The sequence below is a fragment of the Cyprinus carpio genome, chromosome A15, assembly GCF_018340385.1.
Source record: "Cyprinus carpio isolate SPL01 chromosome A15, ASM1834038v1, whole genome shotgun sequence".
Taxonomy (NCBI): domain Eukaryota; kingdom Metazoa; phylum Chordata; class Actinopteri; order Cypriniformes; family Cyprinidae; genus Cyprinus; species Cyprinus carpio.
Window position 1 is genome coordinate 604046 of NC_056586.1, and position 18464 is coordinate 622509.

The window sequence follows — 18464 nt, forward strand, 5'->3', positions numbered from 1 at the left end:
AAATAATTTTTATCATAAAATAATGTCTTATTTCTATCTTACACCAAGCATTCCCTTACCAAAAAGTAGTATACTTCAAGTTTATTTTATTAAGTATACTTAACTATACTTTAAGTATACTTTATGTAGCAAGTATACAAATATCAGTGTTCTAGTAGTATACTTGTAAGTGTACTGTTTCAATACTCCTTGGTACTAAATTGGCCTACTTTCTAGTATATAAAAGTATACATTTAAGTATAACAGTAGTAAACTTTGAGTATACAGCTAGTTTAACTCTATGTTTGTAGTTTGTTCTGCAATTATACTAAAAGTGAACTTATAGGTATACTGATGGTTTACTAATTAAATACTTTGTACACTTTTAAGTATAGTCTCAGTAAACTACTAGTTTAGTAGTTTTTATAATGTAAGTATACTCATAAGTTTTCTTTAAGTGAACTTTACATCTTATTTTAAGTATACTACTATGTACCTATTTAAGTTTTAATTTGTATATATTTTGTTATATGAATATCTGAACATACAAAACATCCAAAGAAAGAACAGGGTATCTGCTTGTAAACAAAAACATTTTATTCTTGCTTCATGCATTCTTTTTTAAACACTTTAATGTGGGTAAGTTTCATAAAAAATAAAGAAATAACATTTTGAACAAAAAGCTGAGAAAAGACTTTGAATTGGATTCAGAATGATAATCAAAACCTAGATGGAGTCAATCAACACCCCAGAGCTTGACTGTAATTATTACCTCTTCATCAGTCGACATTTTATTCCATAACTTTACAGTTTTGATGCTGTTTAATGTCAGATGATCGTGTTAGACTCTTTGTAAGTATAAGTCAAGTATACTTAAATGTCATTTTAAGTATATTTCTGAGGAGTACATAAAGCCCATTTAAAAAGTAAACTTAAAGCATACTTTCCTATTTTTAGTTTAAAAGAAGTATACTAATAGCACACTTGTCTATATATACAGTGTCTATATATATATATATTTTTTTGGCAATAATATAAGCATTTATTTGTGTTTCTTTCTTGTGAAAAATATTTTTATAAAAAAAAATTCAAGATATTTTATAGGAAAAAAAACCCTGACTTTAAAGTTATGTCCTTCAGTCTGAACTCAGCCCCATCACTCTAACCATTCGACAGCCATAATAATTTAGACACCACCCATATGTGACATCATTCAGGTCTCTCTAATAGTGTTGCAGAAAATGCTAAGCAGTACATACTTTTTATTCATATTTTTGAGGCGTATTATAGGTAGGGAGCTTACCAACTCAACCCCATCACATAAAATGAAGAAACATATTATTTTTCAACATTTTATTTTAACCCATAAGTATAAAGAATACTCTTGTTTTATTGCTGCCATGTATGGTCTGTTCTCCTACACTACACGAGGAGCACAACCCCGTCACAAATATAGATATATTTTTCATTGTTTCTGGGTTGTAAACTTGTGACAGGGTTAGGTTGAATCAAAACTGAAAATTGAAATTGAAGGCAATGTATTCCTTCAGATGTGTTTCAGTCTTCAGCCCTGTCACATTAATATTTTTTGGAAAAAACTAGGGAAGACAATTAAGAATGAAAGCATTTCGTGTTGATTCTTGTTGATTTTCTGACATGTTAAGGACTAAAACAACTAAATTTTTTTGTTAAACATCTCTCTCTCTATATATATCTATATATATTTATATAGATATATATATATATATATATATATATATATATATATATATATATATATATATATATATATATATATATTTATTTTTTTTATTTATATTTATATATATTATATATAATACACACAATTTGTCTATCTTAACATCAGTCCTATAAAAATGTGAAAATGATGATTAATGTTATATTTGTTATCATTAAATTGTTATCAGGGACACATGAGCAGTAGGTAAATATTTGCAGTAGGTTGAGAACAAAATGTGTCTAAATCTAAAAAAAATAAATAAATAAAAAAAAAAAAAATCTTTTAATGCCTTTAATTTTTCTTTAATTTCTTTAAAATAGTCTTTAAGGCCTGAGGTGGGGAAATGTGATTTGTTGGAGGTTTGGTACAATATGTGCCTAATGATGTGGGGTATTTAGAAAATGAAACATATGTATTTTAAAAAATCCATGTTGAAATGTCACCGAATCTTTCCTGCATCTGAGCAGTTATAACGATGAATGGACCTGGACCTGGGGCAGACGTGGAGGTCTCTAGAGTATGATGTCCTCTGGTGAAGGGGATGGACTCCATGGACATATCTCACTCAGAGAGTCACGACGAAGAGCAGGAAAGCATTTTAAGCCCGGTTCAGACTACACGGTTTTGTGTGAGTGTCTTGAGTCGTGAGTGGGCAAACTCAGACTCTGACCACACAGGGAGGGCTTATGCTTTGAACACATTAACAAGTGGTTTGGGAAGTGGATGGATGGAAGATTCAGCTGCCGGCGCCACCTTCTGGTGAGACACGGGAATTCAGTCAGCATAACCCTCAGTGCATTATGGGATTGAATCAATGCACTCCATAACATCCACTGTAGTTTCAGACACCACTACAAATGGCTCAAATAGTGTCCTATTTAGGGGTATGTGGTGATTTGGGACACAGGCCTTGATTACTTTGGGTTAGGTGTGTTTAATTAGGGTTTGAGCTAAACTCTGCTCTCCAGGAACACACCTGATATTATGAGTTACTGAATCAAATCAGGAGACAACTGAATCAGGCCAGAGGTCAACAAAAACTTTATTATATGCAACATTAAATGTTTGGATTGTAACATTGTTTAATTCTGACACTATGTGTTATATACCTTTTGAAAAGCGATAAAGCGTGTGTTGATTGAAATATATATCAGACTTTTGTGTGTCTAAAAAAAATTGTTGAACATATAAAAAAAGCCTACTTTCATGCATTTTATTTTATTTTTTATTTTTTTATTATACAAATGTTTACAGAGCAAGGTTTGCAGAGGGTTTAGGGTGATTACTCCAGAATAAACAACACTGATAAGTGCATTACAGACGTTCAGTCTGACCTCACACATCACAGTTTCTGAAGCAGTATTCAATACTCCAGCGGATATCTGAACCCTGAATCATTCTGTGTGTCTCCTAATCAAGCACAGCTGGTTCAGCTCAGAGACAGAGACTCTGAAGAGCTGACATGAGTGTGTGAGACAAAGGACCAGGGGTAAGAGTGACTGCATCACAGAACTGACAGCATTTGTGTTGCTTTATTTGATTCAAACATATTTGAAGACAAAAAACAAAGACTGAGGATTCTGAAACAGTAACAGCGGGAAAATAATAATTTGTTGTGGATGTAAGGCCTGTTTCTCACTGCAGGCGTGAGCAGAGCTTTTGTGTTTCAAGAGCCGTGCTAACAGAAGATTGTAGAAGCACCTGCATTTTTTTGCAGCTAATCAAAGTGACAGTGCACTGATGATGCATAAAATCAATATGATTTGACATGGAAGAGTAGAAATTGCACAGATTAAGCATATATTTGTAGTCCAGTGTCTTGAAACACTACAGTATACCACAGGTTATGATATGGAATTAGTCTACTGTGCACAATTAACCACAGCCCAGGTCTAATGCTATCAGTGACCCACCACTGATGTCCAGTGTAGAAGAAATACTCACCACAGTTACCTAGAAAGAAGTTCTCTGTATAGAGCGCAGCAGAAATGTGTTGTTGCTGCTGCTCAAGTCTGTGGTGTGAAACAGGCGTAAGAAAATCACCGGCAGATGTGAGCAAACTGAGTGAGCTTTAGTGCTCCTTCTGGCCGGAGCCTCTAATGTTGAGTTCATTGTAATGGGTTTGGTTTGCTGCGGCGGCTTTGTCATCCCTGTGAACACACAATAGTAAAGAAACTGAGACATTATCATATTAAACAGGACAAATCTCTTTCAAATGGATTCTTGGACTCCACTGTATGAACTGCAAATGTTTTGTCTGTGTCAGAATGGCACTTATTTGATATTTATTAAGTTATCTAGAGGCCATGCATTACTGCTGCTGTCTTGTCAAGATGTTTTAACAGAATATCCAGAAGAAGACAAGACTGCAAGTAAAGCAGCGTGACCTCTGTGGGCTTCCGTATGTTTTAAAAGCAGTCAGTAGTTATGAGCTTTCTATGAATCACGATTCCTCCCAGCTTTAGTTACAAACTGACAATCTTATGGGACCCGTGTCAAATATTTTATTCAGAAAATATTGTTTTCCCAATTTGGCATGCATGGCATTTTATTTATTTTTTTATGCATGCATAAATAACAACAACAGCAATAATAATTAGACAAAATATATTTTAAATATTTGCTAAATATATGTTGTAAATAGTGAAGCTCATTGAAATATATTTTTGAAATTGAAAATATATTTAGTTTCATGCTTCATATACATAAATATATTATATTATCTAATGGTAGCCTACATTTAGGCTTCATTCATTTTTTATTCAAACTGTGTTACATGTTCACACGTTATAGACAACAAACAACGTTTTTCTTCAGATTTTCTTGGGAAAATATGCAAAATAAAAATGGAAAAAAATGTATTGGTAGAAAATATATTGTATGTAAATATATTTTTAAACATATTTTAGCTAATATATGTTCTGTATGTTTTGGAATATAGTTATTATCGTAATGGTGCTGCGTGGCTGGTTTCTGTCAGTGACCTGCGTGTGTCCAGTGGTGCTGTGATGGCCGCTCGGTGGACCGCCCGCTGTCTCGGTGCTTCCAGGCGGGACATGGGCGCAGAAGCCTGGAACCTGGACACTTCTCTCTGCCACTCCTCGTCAAAGGACTGGGCCTCCGCTGGGAAGAGAAACACCACGTCAGAAACACGGGAGCGGAGCAGGTGCTAGGACTTGCAGAGATTGTTAGGTGGCTGCTTGCTGTCCCAAATCAAGGGGTTCAGCTCAGGTCTCTGTGGTCTTCTGTCCTGCAGTCAGGACTCATTTCCAGGCTGGCCATTTAGCTTTTTTTGGGCCACAGTGGTTGGCGAATGATAATCATGTGATATATTTGAAAACATCCTCAACATCAAGTGCATAAAACTTATGACTTTTGATCTCACACTGCCTTTTTAAGGGGCAGCTGTGGCCTAATGATTAGAAAGTTGGTCTTGTAACCCAAGGGTTGTGGGTTCAAGTTTCACTTTTGGTGAGGGGAGTACCACGACTTCAGAGTATGAGCCGCCACATTTCACTTTCTGTTTTGAATTATTTTTGTTTCTGCATTATTGCAACTTAATATGTGTTTCTGGATCAAAACATGCATCTGGCCTCATTAATGTAATGCAAGGATGTGTTTGTTCATTGTTTGCAAAGTAAAAATCTGACTGCTTAAAAACCTCACATTGTGGCTTTATAGGAGTAAGGATTCAAAACTGATGAGCAAACTGCTAAATATTAGAAATAGCTTCTGCAGGTTTTATTAAGGTGAATTTAAGACTTTTTTAACCAAAATAAAAAATGTAAGGAATAAGTTAAATGGAACAATACATTATTATGGTCTCTAAATGTAAATGTCTTGTATTAGAATGCTTCAAAGTTTAAAAAATACATAATTACTTAAAAACTAATCACCATTATTTTTTAATTCATATAAAAAAAAAAAGATTAAGGCTTGAATAGCTTTGATTTCAAACACTAAAACTGTAAAAAGAATTCAGTATTTTTATCTTGTTTTCCAGTGCAAATGTCTAAAATTCTTAAATACAAGATACATTTACAAAATGACTTAAAATAAGAGCTTATTGGCAGATATTTGTTCTTGTTTTAAGCAATCACTCACTTAATTCTGTTCAGTTTCTCAGGAAACAAGACTTCATATTTTCAAATTGCACCTCAAGTACATGTATCTTGATTTAAAGATGTTTAGATATTTGTACTGGAGAACAAAAATAGCTTGGAAGAAACCTTTTTTGCAGTGCATGCAACATTTAATGCATGACCTTTTTAGGCCTTAATTTGTGGAGAAGAGATCACTGAGCAAACATAACTAATAAAAAGAATACTTGTTTGTGCAGTAAAAGAAAACAGTGAGAGAGCATGCACTGAAAGCGTTTGCACCAGCAGAGAAACTGGTGTTTGTCTCTTTAAATGCCTCCTCACTCTCATCCATGTTCTGGAAGTCCTGGTTGAGCTCCTTCTCTCCGGTTTTCCTGTTCTCCTTCCTCTCGATGACGTGGCCTCTGTCCTGGATGTGATGGGCGATGGACATCTTCTCCAGTCCGCTCTCAGAGTCCTTCAGACTCCTCCTGGTCTCCTTTATCTGAACACACATAGACCAGCCATCATGACACAGATGCACAGGAGGTGCTGAAGCGTGAGTGTTTGAGAGCAGGACTCACTCCTCCGGGAGCACAGCGCGTCTGAGACGAGGCCTGGAACACTTTCGGCGGCTCGTCTCCCATCTTCGAGTACGTCATGACGGAGGAAGAGGAATACGAGTGGCTGCTGGGGTCTGACGGCATGTTCCCCTGCAAGAAACAGTCAGAAAAACATCTCAGAGACTATGAATGCTTCTCTGGGACGCTGAACTCAGTCGAGCACTCGGGAGTCACCGGTTCACTGACAGTGAAAGACACGCTTTGACAACTGTTTATTTGTGATAAGTGCTTCTTCATTAAAGATAAGAAATCTTTAAAGAATCAGAATCACTCAATTGCTTTCAACAGCCATCCTACTGATAACTAAACAGCTCATTATAAACACCCATTTCAAAACAACAGCATGTTTGAGCGTCCTTGTATGAGGTCAGTTTTTGAGAGATGGTCACTGACGCTTGGTTGAAGAGGTCAGAGGTCAGACTTACAAAATTTCTATGCATCGCCTCCATCCTGTTCCTCATGCTGTCCATCATAGCGAAGGGACTGCTAAAGATATCCAGCTCCTGTTGACATTAATCACACACATTTAATGACCTTCCTTCACATGCAGGTACATCAAGTTTCTCTATATACACTGCAGACAGCGGTTATTCAAACTTAAATCTTTAAATCCATTTTCTTATATTTAGAGCTGAAATGCAGACTGTGTGAGGCTGTGATGTTCTTTGGCCAGAGTTAACATGAAATGCAACCCATTTGGCACAATCTCTCATGTGATGTCAAAACAGGAACTTTGTTTATTCCATTGTGAACTGATATGAATTCTATTCTGATTGGTGTCTATTGCCACAAGCTTTAATGAAGAGGTGAAGCAGTTGTGACGTTTTGATGAGTGATGTCTGAGTCAATGCTATGAGCGATGACACGATTCGCTCTGAGGAACCAAACAGAGAGCGGACGGCTGCTGCTACACAAACACTATAAAAAGCCCAAAGGACAGCACACATCAATAATACACAGGCTGTGAGAGGGATACTGTATATAGCTGTGAGGACACACTGGAGGTCACAGGTCACAGCGCAGGTCAGAGGTCACTGACCTTACAGTATCTAGAACCTGAGATGTGTGAGATGAGTAACTAAACTGACGTTAAGAAATTAGTGTTTCATTGTTAAATGACTTTTTCTTATACATTACATTTATACAATAAACTATATAGCAGTTCTTTATAGCAGAAAAAGCTTTTTTTATACAATTAGTGTGCTGTTGTATTGAATGCATACTGATGTGTACTATTAAAAAAAACTGTAATTGCAGATAAAATAATATTACTGATATAAAAGGCCACTTTCATCACTTGATTATTTTGATATGTTGACTAACATACTGAAGTGAACATAAAGCACTTGATTCTAATTTGAAATGTAGCGTGTCATTCAATATTAGATTAAAAGTTGATATATTTAAATGTTCTACATGGCAGCTTCATCATTACAAATGTGTCATTACTAAATACATGACAATCTTCAATAAGAATTCTAAAATGACAAAATATATAATTTATTTTAAGTTACCATAAGTCCTTGTCAGTACATTCAGCAGTAATTTAAGCATATTTCAAAGACAAAAGAAGTAATTATGAAATAGAATAACTCCTTGTTAGGTGGGTCAAAAATCATTAAGTTCAACAGATTGCATTTAACTATAACACATTTTCATTTAACCCAAAACATTACATTCAGTTCACACTGTATACACACAAATTATTTTATATTCTAGTGCATTATTTCTGTAATAAGTAGGCTACTCTTTTAAAAAATATATGCTGAAGTGTACATGACTTTCCGAAGGGATATCAATGTTGTCAGCAACTTATAACAATGTTTTTATTGGCCACAATGATACTACCATGATTTATAATTACACGAGAGTTTAAATTATCAATATGATTGATTGATTATTTATTTTTGCATTACAGTAATGAGAAAAAAAATAGCTAACGTTTTAAATTTTGGGTCTAGGGAGGTTATTATTTGTCAATGGGGAAAAATGTCACAAAATATTACTGCAAAATATAAATTTATTTTCTGGGCTAATTCGGTTTCTTTTGATTTTGGAGTTTAATTCAGACATTTTATGAGATTCACATCCATGTGAACAAAATGGAGAATATAATGATACAATGTGTGAAAAGACAATTCTGTGTGTATGGACTGAAGAACTATGTGTGAAAACTATCACAATAAACACAAAAACAAAACATGCAAGACAATCACGCTTAGAACACACAACAGATGATGAGAACGACAAACAGTCACTGATAACACACAAGGGCAAACACGGGGAACTAAATAATGAACAGGTGCCACTGATTACAAACCATGGAGACAAACAAGGAGAAAACAGGACTGAAAAATAAAGAGGCACAGGAACAAGATGAAAACTAAACTAAAAAAGCATGTCTGAGTTTGAATGTTTCAGTAGCTCAGAGAGCTCTGAATGACTCCCAAAATTGGTATCTGTCACCTCTGGTTATGGCGTCTAATAATGGAGAAGCAGCTCGTGTTTCTCTGAAGGTTTAGAGGAGCACTGCCTCAGCGGCTTCTTACGGTCGAGCCGTTTAAAACCATCATCACTCCTCAAGCTAATAAAGCCCCTGGAGAGCGCAGCTCGGCTATCTGCTCGCGCTGGAGTGTATTTTTAACCCGCCGGAGGACGGGTCACGAACGCTATTTTAGGTGGGCTGTGTTTGGAAGACACAGGCCTGAGGTCACGACCCATTTATGCTGCATGCTTTCACAGCGCTGGTCCCATCTGGGCAGAAGAATGATTCAACAGACCCACTGGGAAAAACACTTCTGATTTAGCAAATGAGCCACGCAGCAGAGCTCTCAGAAGACGACACGGTTCTGGGAATGATCACAACATCAGTGACACTGAAAACATTTCTCAGGTTACTCTGTTACTAAATGCACATGTGACTCATAAGCTGCTGTACAACGCTGCCAAATACGTAGAAGTATTTTACACGATCAAATGATGATCACCATGTGAAGCAACCAACCAAAAGGGAAATGTCATAGTCCAATAATTGTTCACTTTTAAGAACCTGTTCTATCTAACAGTGAACTAGTTTAGTTAACTGCTGCTATGGCTCGAGCGCACTGCCCTGTCTGCGTCTGAGAATGTGTTACTCGACAGCAGCGATTCCTTCTGCCTATAGCCTTAATCCTGAAATATTCAGATAATCTTTCAGTGGTTTCTGACCTTCTCAAGCATACAGCACGAAAATCTGCTGAAATAACCAGCTCTGATCTGATTAGTTGCTTTTGATTATGAAAATACTGTCAGTTTGTCTGTCAGTCCATTCCAGTGTGGTATTTGGGTGAGCACCTGTCCCTCAGTTGGCAGGACAGTCCTGAAACTCAAAGCCAGGGCCTGAATTTGGTTTAGGGTTAAGATGTTAAATTTAAGGGTTATACAATCATCTGACCTAAATGCTTCATCAACGAATGTATTTGTGTTTTAACAATTTAGGTGTTGATTTCTATTTTATATTGTTATTTAGAAGATACAGAAATTTGCAAGCATGCGACTCTAGATGGTGCTCTGTAAGTTTGTAATGCAACAGCTTAAAGAAGCTTGATTTAAAACTGAATTTATGAAGAATAAAATAAGAACTAATTAAAACTTACGAGCAATAGCACACAACGTTTTACTGCACAGAAATGTAATAAAGTTATCAAATGTAAGATAACAAATAAATACAGACAAATCTTTACAATTAAAGTTACTAAAGTTATTCAGTCAAGAGCAGTGAGTGTTTTTTTATTATCAATAAGAACACAGACAGAAGCATCAGGCTGCTGTCACTTTAAGACCAAATGCATGGATGCATTATACTCAGTGCCGGTCCTAGACTTCTGGGGGCAGAAGCAAAACTTTGTTGAGCCACGGTCAGCGCGTTCATAAAAACCCTTAATTGACCACCAACCCCTTAAATTCTTCTTTCAGAGCAGTTTCACTGTCAATAAACAACAGTAGTACATGAAAAGAACAAACAGTAGCACAAATACAAAAAGATACAAATGAACTAAACAATTTAGTCTACTAAAAATAATAATCTACTATACAGAAATTGAATATTCAAATGTAAAAAAAAAAAAAAAAAAATAAAAATGTTGTTTGATTTAATATACTGATTTAAAGATTTAATATACTGACATTCGATTGCTTTCCCAACAGGAAGGATGACAGCGTGCCGCATTGAAGTAAAGCAACAGAATACAGCATCCTGTTTTCATAATCGTTGGAATCAAAAATAAAATCTAAAATTAATCACACAGCCCTAATCATTAAATCATGCTTAACTACTGAAAAATACTCACATATGCAATTTCTTTCTCAACTGTTTACGGTCACTTTGTTTACATAAACACTCACCAAATAAAGTTATTTTGACATAGATCATTGACATGCAATAAGCCATAAAAAAGAGCTGATTTTTGTACTCACTGAGAGGCAGCATTATGTGTGTGTGCTTTAAGTGTGAGCGCACAGATCGTGTTCTCTTTCGCATCTTCTTGCACTTGAGTAGTTTAAAATCGCTTGAATGTTTAAAGCTCTGAAAGCTTTGTCATAAGCAGGGCTCCACAATTACTTAATAAAAGTCTTCTTGCATTTTAATAGTTTGAAATCTGTTGTTTTTTTGGGGTTATGGAAGTTTATACTGTGTTTGCTTGATTGGGAAAAATAACCATCCAACACTTTCTGAGAGGGTGTTTTTTGCTAATGATGGCTGGGTGGACTGAAAGATCCTGTGTTACATCACTCGAACCGGGCAAACTGAGTGCCAGTCACCGAGTCGGTCACAATGTTTAATGCAATTTGAAGCATCTAATGTCATTGCAAACAGGCTTTCCATCTAACATAAATCAGTGTTTATATAGTCTAATAATAGCTCACTCTTCCACCTGTCCTGCAAAATCAGGTCTGCTGACCTGCAACAGGGCACTAACCAGGGGGTCATCCTATATTTGGGGTACTCCAAAAAGAAATTCAGGGGATATATTACTACAACTTAAATAAATGCATGGTTGCAAGTTACAGTAAATATTCTGATTAATTAATTTAATTAAACCTGTTGCAAACAGTGCATTATTTTGATGAGTTTTGTTGAGAAAATCTGATTAAAAACACTTAAAATATTATATAACACTTATAAAGTGTACACACATTTTCATTTTCAGAGAAAATGAGCGAAAAGTCATTAGTCACATGACCTTTATAGCTAATGTGATTCAGGACTGTCTTTTACATACAGTAGTTGTTACATGTTCTCTGTCTGTTTGGACTTTTGTGCTGTAGGTTTGTAGGTTTTCACAAAACATTTTTTTTCTTCTTCCTCTAAAGAAAATATATTTGATTTTTATTTTGAGAATTCTGTCATGGTACCAAACTTTCAATAATCAAACCTGTAAAATTTCATGGTTCTCGGTACCAATTTTGGTACCATAGCAATTTAAAAATAAATAAATCAATAAATAAATACATCTGTAATTTTAATAAATATTTGTTAATAAATAAAATTAGTTAATTATTCGTGCTATTTATAATTATAAGTAAATAATACATTATAACATTAGTATGTGTCCTTTAAATATTGTTCAATAATGCAAAAACTGCATTAAAAAGATATAACAAAGAAATAACAAAGAAACATGTTACAGGGTTTTTTTGTCCCATCATTGCTATGATTATCACTATGTCAATTTCAATATGATCATCACTCACAAAATTTTGCAGTGTGTACTTAAAAGCATGAAAAATAAAACTCATAGGCTATATACAGAAATCGATTGAAGATGCTCCCTTTATAATCAATGAAGCAGATATCACACAATAAAGCAGGTTATGTGACATACCCCGGGTATGTTTAAGGGTAAGAAAGTGAATAAACTCAGCATTCACTTCCAACATCAGAGGTAACTTTCAGGGTGTGTGAGTAGCCATACCAGCTTACTCTCTGAACATACTCCAGAGTTACTTCAGAGCTATCAGCACATACGTGACCTATGATGAGACTCCAGCAGGCGTGACAGACTGCACACAATACAACATCATTATATAATATACAATATCATATTTTTTTTTTTGTTTATTATGAAGCTGTTTTTATTTGTATTTTTATGATTTTTTATTATTGTTAATCGTTAATATATGTTACAAACGAATTATAAAGCACTATTATAGCAAGATGCATTCTGCATTCAAAATTTTTTTTTTTAATTTTCTTCTAAAATAATACGAATGCGGTCCAGTGGGGCGGGGGGTCTTTACAGCCCCTCACCTGGCGTTTACACGGGGAAGGCCACTAGTTAAACAAGAGAGGCTGGAATCAGATGAAAGTAATTACCAGGGATAAATATACTGAGAGGTGGGGGATTACAGACTAAGTTTAGTGTTCTGAGCTGCCGGAGTGACCAGCTGGTCATTGTGACGCTCCGTAACGGTGACGCGCCGTCCAATGATAGCATACAGCAGACAAACAACTTCTAGAAGCACCTCATGCAGCGCTTCTGAACACATCTCTTTCAAAAGTAAACTGTCAGGAAAATTTACAGGTCGTATTCTACCACAAAATCAAAATACAAAAGAAATAAAAAAAATCAGAGTTAAGCACATCCCCCTCAATAATCCTTACAGGATCTCTACTTCACAGTATTACTTTAATAATGCTGATTTAAATGTAAAAATCCTTGCACTTTTTATAACTTATCTGGAAATTTTTATACTGTAATACTAACAGATTGTGTGTAATAATACACAAAAATAAAATATCCAGCCCATACAGCAAAAAACATATTTACAAATATATTTTAAAAATATATATATATTTTAAAATAAACAAAAACATTGCAAAAAAAAAAAAAAAAATAAAATATAAAAATAAAAATATATATAAATATTGCAAAAAAAAAAAAAAATTATATATATATTTGCAATAATATGTTTCAAAATATATGTACAGATATACATATTATAATATATGTATAATAATATATTAGACATCTATATATATTATATTATATGTATATATATGTATATAATCTTAAATGTATGTTAAAGATATGTTGTAAACAAGGAAACTTTTAAATGTGTTTTAAAAAATGGCCAAAAGAGTATTGGTGTTTTTATATGTATGTTAAAGATATGTTGTAAACATGGAAACTTTTTTTTGTCATTTTTTAAAACACATTTTATATTTTAGTTGTTTATTTTATATGTTTAACATAAGTTTATGATATCATAATTTAGCCCTCCTAGAATTCACCCCTTTTTTTTTAATTATTGGTGTTTGCTAATTCAAGCATCACTTGTACTATCTGTAAAGAGCTTGTAGGGATTAAGCACCAGACGGAGGAGTATAATCCAAAAATAAAGTATTTAATAGAGATTCTACAAAGAAATGCTGGAGGACACAGGAGCTATCTAACATTATCCGACATTGACACAAGACAAGGAAACACAGGGCTTAAATAATCAGAGGAACATAATCAGGGAGAACAGAAACAGGTGAGGAGCTAATTAACAAACAGGGAGATAAACTGGGGAACTCGGGCAGACAAACGAGGGCACAGAAAATACATGGAGATTAATCAGGGAGAACAGAAACAGTTGAGGAGCTAAATGCTATGATTAAGACAAAACAAATAATAAGTAAGTGTAGTTTGCATTAAGAAAGACAAACTCCGGCACTCACTCGGTCGCTGCGGACGTTCGGGCTGGTGTTGGGCTGAGCCGCAGCCCTGTGACCCCTGTCACCTCTGTGACCCCTGTGATGGCCGTCTGTGATGCTAGGCATGAAGCCCTGACCGAAGGGGTCAGCGAAACCCCTCATCATCTGCCGCATGCGCTCATGATGCACCTGGAACGCGTCGCTAAGGAAGGAGAGCAGACAAAGAATACAATTAATAAAAAACATCAGTGTGTTGGTAATATTGCTCTGATTGTTGTGACAGTGCTTCTCAACTGGATGTGTGTGACAGTCATAGATCTTCAGTTGGGATGAGTCGACGTGGACATGCCCTCGATCTCAAACACCATGAGAAGGAAAATATGACCCGGACTACATTAAATACAGATTCACAGTGAGGATGGACATGATCTGTGTGTGCTGTGCAGTGAATTACTGACTGCTGACAGTCATCTAAATCATGCTCATCATTTTTCTGTACTGTCAAGCCAGTGTAGTTCATGCTTAGATTATAGACTTTACTGTTCGATTTAAAGGACGTCTCTGTTACTTTTGTAAGACAGACGGTAGTTGCTCAGTGTGGAGTTGAGAAGCACTGTCTGCGTGCATTGAGGACAGAAGTGCCTACCTTGATGAGCTACTTGAGAACAGAAAGAAGAGAGACAAGAAACTTCATTACACTTTCTTACTGACAGCACAATGGGATAAAGCAGACTGACCAGTGCATTCATCGTACACAAACTACATTACACTCCTGCAGGAAACAGCTTCATACGTGAGCATGCATGGACTGAGTTAAGGACATGCACAGTAACAGCTGATTCAAAGACACACCAGCTGAAAATAAATCCAGAACAAAGCAGTGTTGAGGGCTTATGATCCCATACGGAAATACAATATATGAAATATTTAGCTTTATATCAAGAGTGATATTGCCATATATGTTACCTATGATTCTCACACACTGTACATACATTCTCTGAGATATGAGTTTATAACATATACTGTATAAAATCACCATAGCAAAATTTGTATAGTTACAAATGTTAATATCTATATGAAGATTTTTATATGGCATTTTATTTAGTTATTAAAACACAAAAAATGTTCAAAAATCTGTATTTTTGTATTTTTGTTCATGTATTGACTGGTTTTACAATGGATATACATGTACATGATATATATATCTCCAAAAAGTGTTACACATACATACCATAAATATATGTAACTTATACGATAGATATATATGTTAACATAATAATAATAATAATATATATATATATATATATATATAATATATATATATATATATATATATAGATATATATATATATATATACAATTTGTTCTATTGGGTTTCATGTATGTTTTTAATTCATATGACAATACATTTCATGTGTGTTAATTTAGTACATATTACTTTTGCGTATGGCATATCAGTCAGAAATAAATAAATAAATAAATAAAAACACCTCAACAGAACCCATAATTATCTAGCACTAAAAAGAATAACTAATGAAACAAATCCTTATAATATGATTTGAATCACACCATTTTGAAATATGACTCACTAGCTCCTACACTTATATGTTTTTCGTATTTATTACCGTTGTACGGTTATATTTCCAGACTGTCTAATATAAAAGTGTGAGACTCACGCAAAGAAGGGCTCGTCCTCGAACTGTCGCAGGAGGCTGTTGAACATCTTGCCGCACTGACGCTCCGCAGAAGGACGCGCTGCGGATACTTTCGACGCTCCACACCGCGAGCACGCGTTCGCCCCGCCTCTCCCAGCGTGTGCAGTGTTGTGCATGTGTTGTCATGGAAACTCTTCTTATTCTCTAGAAACTTCCACATTTATCTCGCGTTCTGTTTTCAGTGTATTATGTAGTGCAGTGTTACAGTCTGTGTGTATCGTGTGTGTGACACAGAGACAGTGTTGGGCTCCGAACTCCAAAAATGTAATTTATTACTCGTTACTAGTTGCTCCTTTCAAAAGCAATATTATTACTTTTCCTTCACGCCCCACAGAAGTTGTAATTGTGTATCTTCCCCATAAAATTCTTCTAAAATGTTACTAACAATATATTTCGGTCTCATCAGTTGACCAAAATCTACATCAGATCGCAGTCAGAAGTTTTTACAAACACTCACTGGTGACTGATGCTGACTTTTAAGTAAAAGTGTTGCTTTAATTGTCATGTGAAGCTTGAAGCTGATTGTAGCTATAATTTCTCTGTTACCCATACAGTATATGATTATATTTCATGAAATATTTTATCAGAAGAAATCACATAAGTTCATTAAATGTTTAATAAGAGTAATTTAATTTATATCGGGATCAGAGGGATGTGCAAAAGATTTAAAAAAAAAAGAAAAAGAAAAAAAAACCCTTAACATTTGAGTTACACCCTTAAAAACATTAAAGGGATACTCCATCCCAAAATGAAAATTTAGTCATTAATCACTGACCCCCATGTCGTTCCAACCCAGTAAAAGCTTTGTTCGTCTTCGGAACACAAAGCCTCCTGGTTTTCAAAATATCTTAAATTGTGTTCCGAAGACGAACGTAGCTTTTACGGGTTTGGAACGACACGGGGGTAAGTGATTAATGACTAAATTTTCATTTTTGAAAGTAATGCCAGAGTAAAGCAATGCCACAACTTACACATCTGTGTTCAGATCAGCTTTTCTCCTGACAAAATCAGTGTAATGGCAAGACTTCCGTCCCCTGAATGTACGCTTTTCCATATTCCTAGCTTTCCTGATGCACTGGTGACTTCATGTGCCTGTGCGAAAATTATGAAAGTAAATCCAGGAATCGTTGGATTTCACATCAGTAGGGGTTGAGGTATCAAAAGTAATGCAACGAGCTGTTTTATTGCAACTGTAATATTATTACTGAAATCTTATTAGTAATTAGTTACACTGTAACTGAACTGTAAAGTAACCGTCCAGACAAAGTGGCCATGAGTTTATGTGTAAGTTTATAACATTATATCTGTGCGGAGACACCAGTAAATCGTCTCTCCGGTGAATGAGGACAGCAGGGTCTCGCTGTTATCAGTCCACTAATGGAGGTGTGTGTAAGAACATCCAGCAGAGACCCGATACTCCGGCATCCGTCACACACACTCCCTCAGAGCACTTCTGCCAATGCACTATTCAACATCTACACTTAAACATGCAGCATTCGTGTGTGTGTGTGTGTGTGTGTGTGTGTGTGTGTGTGTGTGTGTGTGTGTGTGTGTGTGTGTGTGTGTGTGTGTGTGTGTGTGTGTGTGTGTGTGTGTGTGTGTGTGTGTGTGTGTTTAAAGGTTAGGGCAGCAAGCATCGTTCACTCTAACTGGGATCTGGTCCCTGAAGGATTTGCTGATAGTTTTGATTGCATACATGCAGATCTGCATGCCTCAGTGTGTTGAAGGCACATTCATGTTGTGTGCTGTAATTCTATGCCAGCGCTGTGAACCGCATGATCTTTCTATTTATAGGTCCGTTGATTAATAGAGTGATCGCAGATAGGCATTATTGAGCTGGACAGACTCTGCTTCACAGTAACACTCCGGTATCACTGATTCTAACATGAGAATATGGCTTTAACAAACACACACTGCACTTTCTAGCACCTTCAATACATGCATGTTCACTGTGTTCAGACCAGCGGGGCCACCTAGTGACTCTAGACTGTAATTATAGCTGTCAAAGAACAGTGAAAGACTGTGGTGATATTCCTTTATGTGTTAGTATGTGTACTGAATCAATAATCAGTAATCTAGCTATAGACAAACATAAGAGTTAAATCAAAGGAATGTTGCATCTTAATTTTTAAATGAGATATTAATATGAAACAAATATGTTGGACTAGTTTTTGTACTAGTCAAACAGCTGCTCCAGTCAAAGGCGTTTATGCACTTTTCTGTTTGTTAGTGGATTATTTTATGCCACGTGTGAAAGGATCTTATTCCGGATCTTTTTCAGCATGCCCCCACCCCCCCAGTGTTGGTCACAATATGTCATTTATATGATTAAAGTTTTTAATAATATAATGCGTTGTTTTAAATTCAAGGTTTCCCCCCACTTTTACCAGCTATCCATTTAATAAGCTGACACTTTCTGCCCCAAGAGAAAACACTTTTCACAGGAAGAGGATACCGTCAGGGCAAGATTACTGGAAAGGAAATTAAAACGGCTGCTGTTTCTGATAATGAAGCAGACTTAAGGACAGGAAAAATAAACCCTGTCAATGTTGATCTAACAATGATGTATTTTATGAACTGGGCCTCAAGGCTTTTTCACTTTTTTAGCAGTTCAGCTGCAAGAAAGAGAGTAATGTGCAGTACTGGTAA

General features: G+C 35.5%; 1 protein-coding gene across 6 annotated transcripts; it reads right to left on the reverse strand.

Moving 5' to 3' along the window:
• Positions 1 to 3233: 3233 nt before the first annotated feature.
• LOC109081331 (myeloid leukemia factor 1-like) lies at positions 3234 to 15932 on the reverse strand. 6 transcript variants are annotated; one of them, XM_019096314.2, is made up of 8 exons: positions 15777 to 15928; positions 14747 to 14758; positions 14125 to 14302; positions 6848 to 6925; positions 6384 to 6512; positions 6145 to 6304; positions 4705 to 4843; positions 3234 to 3870 (listed from the first exon to the last, which is right to left on the reverse strand). In XM_019096314.2, the coding sequence occupies exons 1-8, from the start codon at positions 15821 to 15823 to the stop codon at positions 3792 to 3794; spliced, it is 822 nt and encodes a 273-aa protein (XP_018951859.2). In that variant the 5' UTR covers positions 15824 to 15928; the 3' UTR covers positions 3234 to 3791. The 6 variants fall into 6 exon arrangements, with proteins under 6 accessions (XP_018951859.2, XP_042626667.1, XP_018951860.2 ...); XM_042770733.1 differs by lacking the exon at positions 14747 to 14758 and adding an exon at positions 14395 to 14490 and having other exon boundaries at positions 15777 to 15927; XM_019096315.2 differs by having other exon boundaries at positions 14747 to 14755; positions 15777 to 15925.
• Positions 15933 to 18464: the final 2532 nt, after the last annotated feature.

Coding starts and splice junctions, on each gene's coding strand:
- LOC109081331 (XM_019096316.2), bottom strand. CDS start 15,931: ATGCACAACACTGCACACGCTGGGAGAGGCGGGGCGAACGCGTGCTCG. Junction 6,926..14,124: donor CGAACGTCCGCAGCGACCGA/GTGAGTGCCGGA, acceptor TAATGTCAACAG/GAGCTGGATATCTTTAGCAG. Junction 6,305..6,383: donor CGCGCTGTGCTCCCGGAGGA/GTGAGTCCTGCT, acceptor ATGTGTGTTCAG/ATAAAGGAGACCAGGAGGAG.